This window comes from Pangasianodon hypophthalmus, chromosome 30 (assembly GCF_027358585.1).
Source record: "Pangasianodon hypophthalmus isolate fPanHyp1 chromosome 30, fPanHyp1.pri, whole genome shotgun sequence".
In the NCBI taxonomy this organism is placed as follows: Eukaryota; Metazoa; Chordata; class Actinopteri; order Siluriformes; family Pangasiidae; genus Pangasianodon; species Pangasianodon hypophthalmus.
Genome location: NC_069739.1, coordinates 2,877,274 through 2,890,480, shown reverse-complemented (window position 1 = coordinate 2,890,480; position 13,207 = coordinate 2,877,274). Strand labels below are relative to the sequence as shown.

Below are 13,207 nucleotides of genomic sequence, written 5' to 3'. Positions count from 1 at the left end.
GTCAGTATAGTTTGCAATATGGCAAGTAAAAGGAAAAGAAATTGTCAATTTTGGTATTTCTAATATAGCACAATTTATCATTTTTTTGATGTTTTTGAGAACATTAAAAGTGTCAGAGTTATTAATTCCATTTGCTATCATCTACCAACAAACTACAATGAATAGAAAATGTAATGCAGAAACATCCAAAATAATAATAAAAGCTGTTGTATGCCTACAGTTGCTTATAATTTAAATAAAATACAAAAAATCTGTTTAACATGCCTGTTTCTAAGGTAAGAATTGTGTTTGCAGGTTAAAATGATGTCTGTTTCTGCTTTTATATGCATACCTGCTGTAACATTTGCTATTCAGTAAGCCAGTAAAAGTTGTTTAGAAGGTAAACATCATTCTGGATTAATAATTTTGTTAGCATCAATGGAAACAATATTGTTTATTACATAAAGTGCTTTTGGTCCCCACAAGTACCGAAAACAGCTGGTGTGTGTGAGGGTGGACCTCACATATAATAAATACTGGAAATAGGTCCTACAAGTGACCACTGTGTTAGGCCAGAACTTTATGTCGGATTGGGAATTTGCAATGAGATTATGATTTACTGATATTTTCTTTTTGGCCGCACCTGATTTTTTTCAAGTCTGTTGGACCTTTGGAAAGGGGGGTCCCCACAAGGTATAAATACAGGTATAGGTGTGAGTGTGTGTTTTAGACGTACATTTCAGAAAATCTTCTCTGCTCTCTGGTAGTAAAATGATCTGAACTGCTGCAGCTGTGGAAAGAAAAATGGAAATGAAGACAAAAAGCATCATCAGGTTGCGTAAAAGACGGAAACAGTTTAAAGTGATACAGTCAGTTTATTCGTTTTAAATCAGTATTTTAGTTAAAAGTGTCAGGTAAGTAAACTGTCTGCAAAAAGAACGCAGGAGCTTTGCTAAGAAATAACACTTCACAGAGCGAGTAACGACGTCCATCATTGTGTTTCTCCAGCAGGAACAGCTCCTCTTACCATGTGGAGGGATTTTGTTGAATTCCTCCTCATAGAATTCCTCGAGTCTCTTCTTCAGATCTGAGAGAGAATTCCTCACTCCATCAAATGAGAGATGTTGATGGACAGTGATGCTGGATGTGTGAAAATCTGATCTTTTAAGTGTGGGAGACTGACGTCCAGAAGCTAAAGCCTACAGAAAGCAAATTAAATTTAAAACAGCATGTGTAAGCAAGGTTTTCCTGCAGTTACATTTATACAAAAGAAAAAGGATTTTGTAGCACACTGTTGCGTCTGTCAGTTTCAGTGCTTTAGCAGAATTCATGATTTTTAAAAAAAATTCATGTTTACATCCATCATTGTTCTGTCACTACATTACCCAGCATGCATTACACAAATACATCATATAATCATTATGACTCTTCCTTATGATCTATCAGTTTTTAATGTCGTAGCCATAGATTTAGGAAAACAGTAGATACATTAGTCAGTGTTGGGGCTACTGTGATCCTTCATTGCTCAACTGTCACGATAAACACATCAGACAAATGAAGTCATAGCTATTCGATCTCAAATCCACAAACTAATATTACTGAACTTAGCTAAGAACTGAAGCCGAGTTAAAGAGAAGCTAAACAGCACTAAACAATAACAAACAGTAATAAACTGTGAAGTCACCTGATCTCAGGATAACACCAGACACACTTGTGATGTCAGACAGGGACATTTATTGTTGCTTTAATGAGAGGTGTTTTAGACAGTGTGTGAGGAACAGCTGGCTCTGTAAATCAGACAGTGAGTGTTACCTGGAGGAAATGGATGTGATCGTGTGTGTGTGAAAGCTGCTCCAGCTCATTGACTCTCCTCTGAAGATCAGCAATCTCCTGCTCCAGTTGCTCCAGGAGTCGTTCAGCTCGACTCAGTTCTGCCTTCTCCTGAGCTCTGATCAGCTCCGTCACCTCCGAGCGCTTTTTCTCCATGGAGCTGATCAGCTCAGTAAAGATCCTCTCACTGTCCTCCACTGCTGTCTGTGCACTGAGCTGTTAGGAGACACACACACAAGATTTAAAGCTCATCTGTCATTCGCTCTCTTACTGGGACTCTAAATGACTGGTTGTCCATGTTGTGTGTGTTTCTAGGAGCAGCTCTGTCTCTGCTCACTGCTCACCTTTATAGTGTTCACAGCCTGTTTCAGCTCCTGCACCTTCTTCTGCTTCTCCTGGATTCTCTGCTGGGATTTCATCTGCTCCTGCTTTAACTCACTCTGAAGACACATCAGTTATTTTCAGCTCTTTATGAAGTACATTCATCTTTATTAGGTCATACATCACAATACCTAATCACCTGGCAGCACAGTGTTGTAGAATTTCTATATGGTTACTGCATTTTGTAGTGTTACTAGCTAGAAATAACTTCCATGCTGCTTATGATGAGCGGCAAAATAAAGAGTAAAAATGGAGTTTTTGGCTGGTGGAAAAGGCCAGACTGATTACACTGCACAACAATTTTTTTTTTAAAAGTTTTGCTTCCTGAAAAGTTTTTGCTGATTGTGACAGGTACCTGGTGGGTATGCACAAATATAGTTTTGGTTTTGCTGCATCAAGTAGGAACTCTGAGAAACAGACAGTTAACTTTTTACCGGCAATAACGTATTTAATCGCGTTTATGTTTCTAATGTGCTATTAAGTTCAACATAATTAAAAGTGTTTTGCTCCTGATTTTCTTTTCCTATGTCCAGTGCATCACGTTGCAGTGTCCAACAGTAATCAGCAAGCATTGACGGATTCCAGTTGCCCTGATATCGTTTTTCCATTGTAGCAATGTCGTGGTGAAACCTTGTTCCTCCGTGTTCGTCACTGACAGCACCGAGGTTTGCAGGGAAGAAGTCCAAGTGTAAGTGGAGGAAATGAATCTTGAGTGACATGTTGCACTTCATTGTTTTGTATGCTTTGAGAAGTTTGTCTACCAGCTTAATGTAATGTGGGGCTCTGTAATTGCCAAGAAAATTGTCAACAATGTATTTAATTTAATGTTTAATTCTGACTGTGTTATCAGATGTGGATCGCCTGAGGAGCACAGTTCAAAATCCGGATCAATGTCACTGCCAGTTCCCTGCATTGCAGTTTCTTCATCTGGTTCGTCTATTCCTCTGGTGGTTTAGGAATTGGAAGACTGTCGTCATGTTAGATTAGGGTATTCAATTGACTTCTTGTTTTTGGCAGAGAAACCAGACACATTAGTCAAACGGAAGTAACAGTCCGCCACATGGTCTTTCTGTTCTCGCCATATCATCAGGACAGCAAACGGCAGTCTTTCGAGTGCCTCTGAGCCAAGCTCTCAGACAGACAGCACATGTCACACAACAAATGTGAGGCACCCATTCCTTGTCTTGACCACCAATTTTACAGCTGAAGTAGAGATGATATGCTTTCTTGACAAGAGCAGTCATTGAGCGTCTCTGATGAACAAGCGTATACTCGCCACAAATATAGCAGAATGTATCACGGCTGTTACGACATTGATGAGACATACTGACCGACACCAATCATCCTGTAAAACGTCTATAACATCTAACTTACTTGTTACAGTGCTACTGAGGCAATGCTATATTCTGAAACAATACGTACACACTATAAGGTCTATATTAATCCAGTGAGCAGCATCTGTGTATGCAAGCCACTTTTATAGCCTGCTGAGACAGTGTCAAGCTGGCTCCGGCCTGCCCAGGCATGCCCAGGCTGCATACTTCCACAGAACAGCTTCCAACCTGGCCTGATTTCATGCCTGGACATGCCCAGACTGCACAAAACATTGTTCATAGGTCTCTTACAGAAACAAAAATTTTTGGACACAAATATAAGAAAAAACATGACAAAACTGAAGATTTCAATGAAACTGTATATGCTGGGCAAATTTGGATGTGATTTTTGTGATCAGGAGCCAAAAATCTATAAGGAACTCCCAACAGTGTTCAAGAAGCAAAAACTTTGTTGTGCAGTGTTACCAAAACAACGGCTGCTAACTTCAGTTTCATTCAAATTATTTGTTTGTATTGTGCTTTTAACAGTAAAAATCATCATAAAGCAGTTTAACTCTGATACTGAGTGATACCAATGAAGTCCATAAAAAAAGATATAGACATTGTTACACAGTAAATATTCAGTTATGTTTTAACTGTAGATTTCTGTAGATTTCATGTCATAAGTTTTGTTATGCCAGGATTCTCTAGTCCAGTTAGCTAGCAGATGGAAGTTTAGCCCAGTGGATGAATGCTAGATGTGGAGGAACTCTGGCCTCTGTAGATTCTTGGAGTCAGGGCTTTGTGTATGTGTTATGGATAGGAGGTGGGGCAGAAGAGTAAAAAATGAAGGATGAAGGTGTGATGGTTCACTGGAACTAAGAGGCCCAAACCTGTTTAAAGGTTTTTTTTTTCAACTGTTGCTACAAAGTGGCAAGCACACAATTGTATAGAATGCCTTTGTATGCTGTAGCATTACAATTTCCCTTCACTAGAACTAAGAGGCCCAAACCTGTTCCAGCATGACAATGTCCCTGTGCACAAAGGGAGCTCCATGAAGACATGGTGTGTGAAGGTTGCAGTGGAAGAACTCGAGTGTCCTGCACAGAGCCCTGACCTCGACCCCACTGAACACCTTTGGGATGAACTGGAATACCAACTGCACCCCAGACCTCCTCACCAACATCAGTGCCTGACCTTACTAATGCTCTTGTATCTGAATGAACACAAATCCCCACAGCCACGCTCCAACATCTAGTGGAAAGCTTCCCAGAAGAGTGGAGCTTATTATAACAGCTTCATTCATGTTTGCTTTACCTCAATTCTCTCTCTCACTCTCTGTCTCTCTCTCTCTCTCTCTCTCTCTCTCTCTCTGTGTCTGCTTTCTTGTGCCACGCTCTGTCCCTTCCTGGTCTGACCAGATTATGACTAACACTGAGAAAAGTTTTAACATTATCTTAACCAGAACACAACATTTTAACAAGCTTTTACAAAAGTAAAATTAAAGTTTAAATCCTGTAACTGACTAAAGCAATTAATCCCAACTAAGAAATAAAACTAGGAAGAATTAATTCTGGAAAGCTTTCTCATTCTCACCTGTTTCTCAGCTCTTTCTGCTGCGGCTGTGACGGTGTCGTGACCTTTGTGATTATCCATCGTACACAAATAACAGATGCAGGTTTGATCAGTACGACAGTAGATCTTTAGCACTTCATTGTGTTGAGAGCAGATCTTCTCTTGTAGTTTTGCTGAGGCTTCAATTAATGTGTGTTTTTTCAAAGCAGGACGTTCTAGATGAGGTTTCAGATGACTTTCACAAAATGAAGTCAAACACATCAGACAGGACTTGACTGCTTTGTATTTTCTCCCTGTGCAGAAATCACACTCCACATCTCCAGGTCCAGCGTAACAGTGAGCAGGAGAAGCAGCTTGAAGTTCAGTCTTCTTCAGTTTCTCCACCACTTCAGTCAGCATGTTGTTTCTGCGTAGAACAGGCCTTGGAGTGAAGGTGTCTCTGCACTGAGGACAGCTGTAGACGCCCTTCTGATCCTCCTGATCCCAGCAGCCATTAATACACACCTTACAGAAACTGTGACCACAGGGGATAGTCACTGGATCCTTCAGGAGATCCAGACAGACTGGACAGCTGAACTGATCCAATGAAAATTGATCTGCTGAAATACTGGCTTCTGCCATTTTCCTGAACTCACACACTCTCAGAGAGATCAGTTTTGCTTTCTCTGAAATGAGGAGTTACTTCCTGGTTCTGTTTGTGTGTATGAGAGAGAGAGGAAGAGGAGGATCACATCTGCAGAGAGGTTATGAATCCTCCTCTGTTAACTATTTCATCTCCCTTCAGTGCATAAATATAACCCATGTAGCTACACTTACTAGGATTCATTTCATGAAACACACACAGAATGGGTCTTAATTTTCTGGTCTTTTTTGCCTACTGACACCTCGAGCAAAACTTTCAGCCTTGTTGATAAATTACAGTTGTTAGAATTTAACAACTTATTCCTAGTGACATCTTCAAAATTATATTCATTCCGGAAGAATGTTGAAGCCATTTTTAAAGTGAGGAGGATGCAGCTGTCAGGAATTAACTCACACCCCCTGCATTGACACCCCACCACCCTGCAGAGACACACTCACACCTATACGCTAATTCTCACAGAGATCAAACTTAACTCAGTTCTTTATATGCGAGAACACACAGGTATGAAACTAAACCCTAACATTGCTTTTACTTGACTTCTCACCTGTGAACATCCTGACGTGTCAACTACATTATCTTTCTCTGCTGCTGCTGCCACTGCTCGCTTACACCAGTGTGTTTTTTCCTCAGAGATTTGTTATTGTCACTCACAGGCACTGCTCATGTGTTTACAGTAGATTTAAATCTTTCTCTCTGTGACTGTGCTATGTCCACTGAACGTTTGAAGTTTGAAATGAAAGACTCCATAGTGCACAAACTGCTCTTTTTATTTATTAATTTATTTATTAAAACTCATTTCACTTAAACAGTTTTTAACCATTTATTCATTCATTCATTTTCAGTATGCGCTTTATCCTGATCAGGGTCACGGTGGATCTGGAGTCTATCCCAGCAGCACTGGGCACAAGGTGGGAGAACTGACCCTGGATGGGACACTAATCAGTCTCAGGGCACCATTCACACACATTCACTCACACATTCACACCTAGGGGCAATCTAGCATAGCCAATCTGCCTACCTGCATGTTTTTGGACAGGAAGAACATATGAAACTCCTCACAGACAGTAAAGCAAGCTCAGGATCGAACCCAGGACCCTGAAGCTGCGAGATGAAGATGGATTTTATGAAGGTTGGAAATGGTTGATTCAGAGGACTTAATTAAAATCTCAAAAAATACAAGCGAAAAAATGCATTTAGAAAAAAAATAGAAATCCAACACTCTTCATCTAAAGGGTTTGAACACAAACACAATCCATCTCTTGGTTTCTCTGTCAAAACACACACACTTCTGAACTTCGGTAATTCAAACATTCCCTCCTCATTCTTGTCTATTTCAGGAAGTAACTATCCAGGAAATGCAGAAGAGAATGTAGTGATATTAATTAATCTGCAGCTAGAAAGATAAACGTTTAGATGATAAATGCCAATTTTATGTAACACATCTTAAATAGTTTCATTTCCACATAACAGTGTTAAAAAAAACTTGTTTTCCTTTTATCGTCTGTATATTTTGTACAGAATTATGTACAACTGTGTACCATATGGGTGGCAGAGACATGTTTATTAATGTCATCCACAAAAAGGATTCTGGCACCAACACCAAAAAACATGGAAACTACATTTCTAACTTATAGATGAACTTGGTTTTAGGAGGTTCTATGTGCCAGCACCATATCCGGGGTTGCAGGGAGCCTGGAGCCTATACCAGGAGACTCGGAGACACTCTCCCCTCCCAGGAGACACCTTGGCCAACCCATCACAGGGCACAATCCAACACACTCTCACACACCCATTCACTCACTGCAGACAATTTAGAGATGCCAGTCAGCCTATAATGCATGTCTTTGGACTGGGGGAGGAAACCGGAGTACCCAAAGCACTGGGAGAACATGCAAACTCTACACACACAGAAGGCAGGAATCAAACTCCCAACCCCAGGACTGGAGGCAAACATACTAATCACTAAACCACCATGCCCAAGGCTTGGTCCTAAGTTTAATTTGATCAGCCATTCAGTGTGTAGTAAAGAGTCAGCACTTGATTCATTTCAAACCTGATTTGGAACAGGGTCTGTCAGGCTTTCTGAGATATACCAGTACAGCTGTATTAAGCTCCAAGATTTAAGGAAATAAACAATAAACACTTGAAAAACTGACTGGTGTTAGTTTACTGGTGAGAATGGTGTGAACAGTATTTTCACCAGCAGAGGGCGGAAGTGGGCAGTAGGGGGAAGTTTGGTTTCTTTTTTAAGTCGCATTCTGTGGCTTGTAACTTTCTCTCTGAGTGATCATTTTCCATGTAAATATAGCCGAAATCACAGCACAGCCGTTGTCTTTAACTTGTGTGTGTGGTGATTTTGTCAGACGACGTGGCGGTTATAAAATCAGGATTTTAGCAGCGCAGAGCAGCAGCTTGGAAATGGCTTGGAAGTGACTGCTGGTTAACATGTAGTCTTAATGAGCCGCGTTTCACTCACTATTTCAGACTCGTTCCGCTGTCTGACAACAGAAACAGAAAAATGGGTCAGTGTGAACAGCTTTACTGTGTTTTACTGTGTCATACCTACTTTATATACACAGAATCTATAAAATATGTGTTGAAATGTCACTTGTCGCTGAAATCATGGGTCCCTGTTGCACACATACGTAGAAACTGAATGATCACTTGTCGCTTTGTCACTTGCTAGTGTGAACATAGGTTTAGGTAAGAAATAGTATAAATAGGTTGGTGTCTCACTTAAGTAATAAATGTATTTTTTTAATTATACCTTACATTCTTCTCATTTATTTCAGATTTCTGTTCTCTGACTCTGGACCCCAACACAGTAAATCAGCACCTCATTCTGAGTGACAACAACAGAGTGCTGAGACACAGCTGGAGAGACCAGGAGTACTCTGATCATCCGGAGCGGTTTGACTACCACTGGCAGGTGTTGTGTGAGGAGAGTATGCTTGGACGCCATTACTGGGAGGTGGAGTGGATGCGAGATGACGATGTGGAAATATCCGTCTCGTACAGAGAGATCTGCAGGAAAGGATGGCGCGACGAGTGCAAGTTTGGACGCAACGATCAGTCCTGGTGTCTGCGCTGTTCTTCCACGTCTCTCTGTTTCTATCACAACAACATTCAGACCGAGATCCAAGGGCCATCATCCTCCAGAATAGGAGTGTATGTGGATCACAGTGCAGGAACTCTGTCCTTCTACAGCGTCTCTGACACGATGAAGCTCCTCCACAGAGTCCACACCACATTCACTCAGCCTCTATACGCTGGGTTTGGGATCTACTTGTTAGATGACGATATAACTGTGAGGTTGTGTGATCCTTAGTAATGTGTGTAGTGCAGTAAGATGTGTCCCAGTTTCTCACAACTATATATATTGTTAAATTGACTTGTTAATCTCTGACACTTGTAGGAATACAAATATGAGAGTCACTGTTTTCTAGTATGCTGAATGACATCAGCTAAATGATTATGCTGAGCAAAGTTTCTAGTAGGAGGTTTCTGCCAGTTCCTGTTCTCTTTACTGTGAGTCAAACGAGCATAGTAACTGAGGCTACCACCTTTTGTCTGTGATGGCTCTTGGTGCCTCTGTCCCATTGTTTGCATTGGTGGCCATTGTTCATGATCATCATTACCTGAGGTGTGGACTTTTCTTTATCTCTATGATAATGAAGTGTGTGAGTGGTTTAGTTATGCTGATTGGATTAGAGCTGGTGAAACTGCAGAGTCTGGGGAGGGTTCCTATAACTCTGTACTTCTTTTCCATGTTTTGTTTAAAGTTGTCACCTGAGTGCTTTTGTCTCCACCTCTAAGGACTGACCCTTAAAATGTGTATAAAACTACAATGTACAGATCTCTTGTTTAGACTTGATGACTGCAGAGTGAAACAGCACGTTCTCAATAAAGAATCCTGCTGAAGATACCCGAGTCTCCTGGTCTTCACTTCTGAGTTTCCAACACACCCCAACTTTGATTTTGGCTCTGTGTAGAAGCATCAGTTACACTATTATACACAACATGTACAAATAAAAATGGAAATGAGTTTTTTTTAACACTGCTGTGTGGAAATTAAACTGTTTTAGATTTGTTACATAACGTAGCGCATGTGCTCTAATATAAAAGCTCTAAACTTTTATCTTTCTAAGTGCAGACTCGGCACCGGCATCAGCAGAAACACGACGAGCAAGTAGAACACGGTTCTCTCCATCTTTACTGCTGAGATCTCTGACATTCTCTCCTATACATCAATGTCCTTCAATAACCCCAGCTTTACCTGGACATTCTCTCTGCTTACTAAACACAATCTACGCTCAGGTCAATCATTAAACCCAGACTTGTGAGATATGGGAATTTAATCTTCCAGAGCAGGAATTTCCGAAAAAAGGAGGAGAGAAGGAGAAAATATTACAAGTGACTGTTCATGGTGTCGCTACATTTCTATTCTGATAAAGTTCAATAACTTGGTGCAATCATAAATGGTTATGACATTTTATATTTATAAGTGAACTATGTTCATGATTCTGTTGAAAATGATACAGAAGTTGTTTGATACCTGATAATAACATAAAGTAATAATATTTCAGAAAATTAAAATGTTTCTCTTTGCTCCAGTCAGACTGCAAAGTTTATAAGCCTAATCTTTTAGCTTCCATTTTACAATTACTGTAATCCTGTAGCTACCAACTTACAAGTAATGCTTAATTTTAAAATATTATTCAATTCAATTAAGAAAATAAATATAAAACAAAACTCAAAACTAAATTTTCTAATTCTTTGTCATTTTTTTAGCATCTTTCTTCTGTAGCATCTTTGTTTCTATTTAGATAATTCAGATAATACAGACATAAGACTTTTACAGAAAATAAAAACAAACGCTATACTGTGTGAACAATGGACATATGGACAAAGCAAGAGACAGAAATGTTTTTGGATTGTTTGCACGTGTCATTTTAAAACACAAAGGCGCTATGACACCAGTGTGTATTTGGTGGCTTTGTGGTAAAAGCCTTGCCTTAGGCCCATGAGCTTGCTAGTTCAAGTGCAGCTCATTGCTGTACTCAGTTTTTTGGGTGGAGAAATGGCGCTAAAAGGGCAGGTTTTTGTGCTGTCTACAAGTCTGTGCAGTTTACTTAGTTATATGACTGTCACTTATAGGAAGGTGAAAAGGACTATAAAACAGGACCTTAGCGTGAGATCCTGTGGCTCATGTGGATGAGTGTCACCTCTGGGTTAAGAGGTTGCTGGTTCAAACCCCAGCCAGGACTCCAGGATGTGAACATAGAGGCTTAAGGGGTCAATAGCAGGCAGAAGGTGTGGGATACCCGGGGGGGTGGCGGGGGGTGGGCAATATCTGGGCAGTTGGGGTAGAAGGGGTTATGATGCAGGGAGGAAGAGTGTTAACTTAGTTTTACATAATAAGGGGAGCACTGTGAAAACTAAGTTACCACACCCTCTCCAAGCCACCTGAACCCACACCTACCCAGCCCAATCCCTGGTGGGGCAGCTGCCCAGATATTACCATCACACCCTCTAGACCACCTGCACCTTTCCCTCTGTCTGCCACTGATTCCTTTAGCATCTATGTTCACATTCTGGAGTCCTGGCTGGGGTTTGAACCAGCAACCTCTTAACCCAGAGGTGACACTCATCCACATGAGCCACAGGATCTCACACAAGTGAACTCTTATAGTCCTTTTCACCTTCATATTAGTCACTGTCATATAAGTTCATATAAGTAAAGTGCATAGACTTGAACCAGTTACATCACACACCATCTTGGTTTAATATTTTTACGACGCAAAAGCCTAACCTAATATTTTCCATCTAACACACCAAGTAGAGACAAAAGCTGACTTCAAACCAGCACCTGCTGAGTCCAGAGACAAGGTGTTTACCACAAAGCCACCAAATCCCCTCACAAACACAGTGGTGTCATAGCGCCTTTGTGCTTCAAAATGACACCCTCCAAAAAAAAAAAAAATATGTAGAACATAATATTGTGTGTATATATATTTGCCTCCTGCTTTAGTAACATCCTTAGTTCTCTTCAAGCCTCATGTACAATAATGGCCTGGTGGAAAAAATGAACGGAACAGTGCAGAGGTGCAATTATTATTATTATTGATGTGGAAAACCAAGACAAAATATTGTTTTAACAGAATACATGTTTTACACATAATTAGAATTTTTTTATGGTTTACAAGTAACCTGATGAGTGAAAACTCAGGGCCCTGGAGAAACTGGCGAACAATAAACCCAACACATGGATCAGTATCAGATTAGAAAATGAGATTTATTTATGTATAATTCTTATTACTTCTATTATTACAAATACACATCATATATACTTTATATAAGCTATTATTTAAAATAAAAATAATATTACTAAGATCAACAATAATAATAATAATAATAATAATAGTTAATATTATTTTAATAATATATTTTATACATGTAGCACCCCCTGCCCTCCTAGGATTTACTTCTCCTAAGTTCTGTTAGGGTGGAGCCCCGGGTTCAGGTAATGTGTCTCTCAATGAAAATATTAAAGTCGTTACTCCCCTCTAGTATTAATATTAATTATGAGCTAAGCTATCCTTTTCCTTTAACAGATCGGATGGATGCTGTCAGCGGACCTACATTAACGGATTTCACACTCCAGGTAAGTGTAGGTCAGTACCCTTTACTTTCAGTGTAAACTAATATTCTGATACAGAAATGAACTCACTACTCAGCAGAAAGTATCAAAATTAGGAAGATTATTTATTAACACAGATAAAGACACCAACAAATATATAAATATATACACAAATAGATCAATTAATAGATAAATAGGGTAAATAAATAAATAAAATAAATAAACAGAAAGTGTGAAAGGAGAGAAACAGAAGAAACTATTCACTATCTATGACAGTGTCACATGGATCAATAACCCCTATAAAGAGAGCTGTTCACCTTCAGGTGTCTCTGTGTGACTTATTTCAAATACTAATCAATTAATAAACACACTCTAACTAATTACTTTATATGTCCTCTTTTGAGAAAAGGTCAATACCCTCTTTGAACGGTGAAATGAGTGTCACAGACTATGTACAGGGGGATTAAAAGTGCAAAGAAGATAAATACAAGGCCTTACATAAGCATTCAGATTTCAAACAACACTAACACTAATGACTTGTGAGCTCACACACACACACACACACACACACACACACACACACACACCCCACCGTTGCAGGCCTGAGACGTTGCTAGGGCTCGTTGTGGCCCAATAAAACACAAAGCTGGCCTCTTCACTCTACTGAGCAACAAAATTAGTAAATAAAGCCCCTCAGTCCCGCTGTCATTAAGGCAGTAAGCGTTATGAGCTCCGCTCCGGATCTCGCTGCATCTGATGCCCACTGCAGTCTCTTCCGAATCGCTGTCTCCTCTCCAGCGGTACCAGAGGAACTCTCGATCGCGAGGGGATCAGAGCGCTATCTGG

At 40.1% G+C, this 13,207-nt stretch overlaps 2 protein-coding genes across 3 annotated transcripts in view; one reads left to right on the top strand and one right to left on the bottom strand.

The window, feature by feature from the left end:
• The window catches only part of LOC128317811 (E3 ubiquitin/ISG15 ligase TRIM25-like), a 16,494-nt gene extending 6,848 nt beyond the window's left edge, over positions 1-9,646 (top strand). Inside the window, exons 5-7 of the mRNA XM_053231623.1 lie at positions 3,041-3,120; positions 8,117-8,243; positions 8,514-9,646. Coding sequence (XP_053087598.1) covers positions 3,041-3,120; positions 8,117-8,243; positions 8,514-9,049 — 743 coding nt within the window. The 3' untranslated portion in view covers positions 9,050-9,646. The remainder of the gene's footprint in view (positions 1-3,040; positions 3,121-8,116; positions 8,244-8,513) is intronic.
• LOC128317833 (E3 ubiquitin/ISG15 ligase TRIM25-like) lies at positions 47-5,873 on the bottom strand. Of its 2 annotated transcripts, XM_053231666.1 has the most exons (5): positions 5,100-5,873; positions 2,154-2,249; positions 1,792-2,025; positions 1,007-1,178; positions 47-769 (listed from the first exon to the last, which is right to left on the bottom strand). In XM_053231666.1, the coding sequence occupies exons 1-5, from the start codon at positions 5,697-5,699 to the stop codon at positions 633-635; spliced, it is 1,239 nt and encodes a 412-aa protein (XP_053087641.1). In that variant the 5' UTR covers positions 5,700-5,873; the 3' UTR covers positions 47-632. The 2 variants fall into 2 exon arrangements, with proteins under 2 accessions (XP_053087641.1, XP_053087640.1); XM_053231665.1 differs by having other exon boundaries at positions 668-1,178.
• Positions 9,647-13,207: the final 3,561 nt, after the last annotated feature.

Bases quoted from the DNA above. Each gene is read 5' to 3' on its own strand.
- LOC128317833 (XM_053231665.1), bottom strand. From the start codon at position 5,699: ATGGCAGAAGCCAGTATTTCAGCAGATCAATTTTCATTGGATCAGTTC. The intron at 2,250-5,099 runs GTGAGAATGAGA...ATGTGTCTTCAG, and splicing joins CAGAAAGAGCTGAGAAACAG to AGTGAGTTAAAGCAGGAGCA. The intron at 1,179-1,791 runs GTAACACTCACT...TGCTTTCTGTAG, and splicing joins ATCACATCCATTTCCTCCAG to GCTTTAGCTTCTGGACGTCA.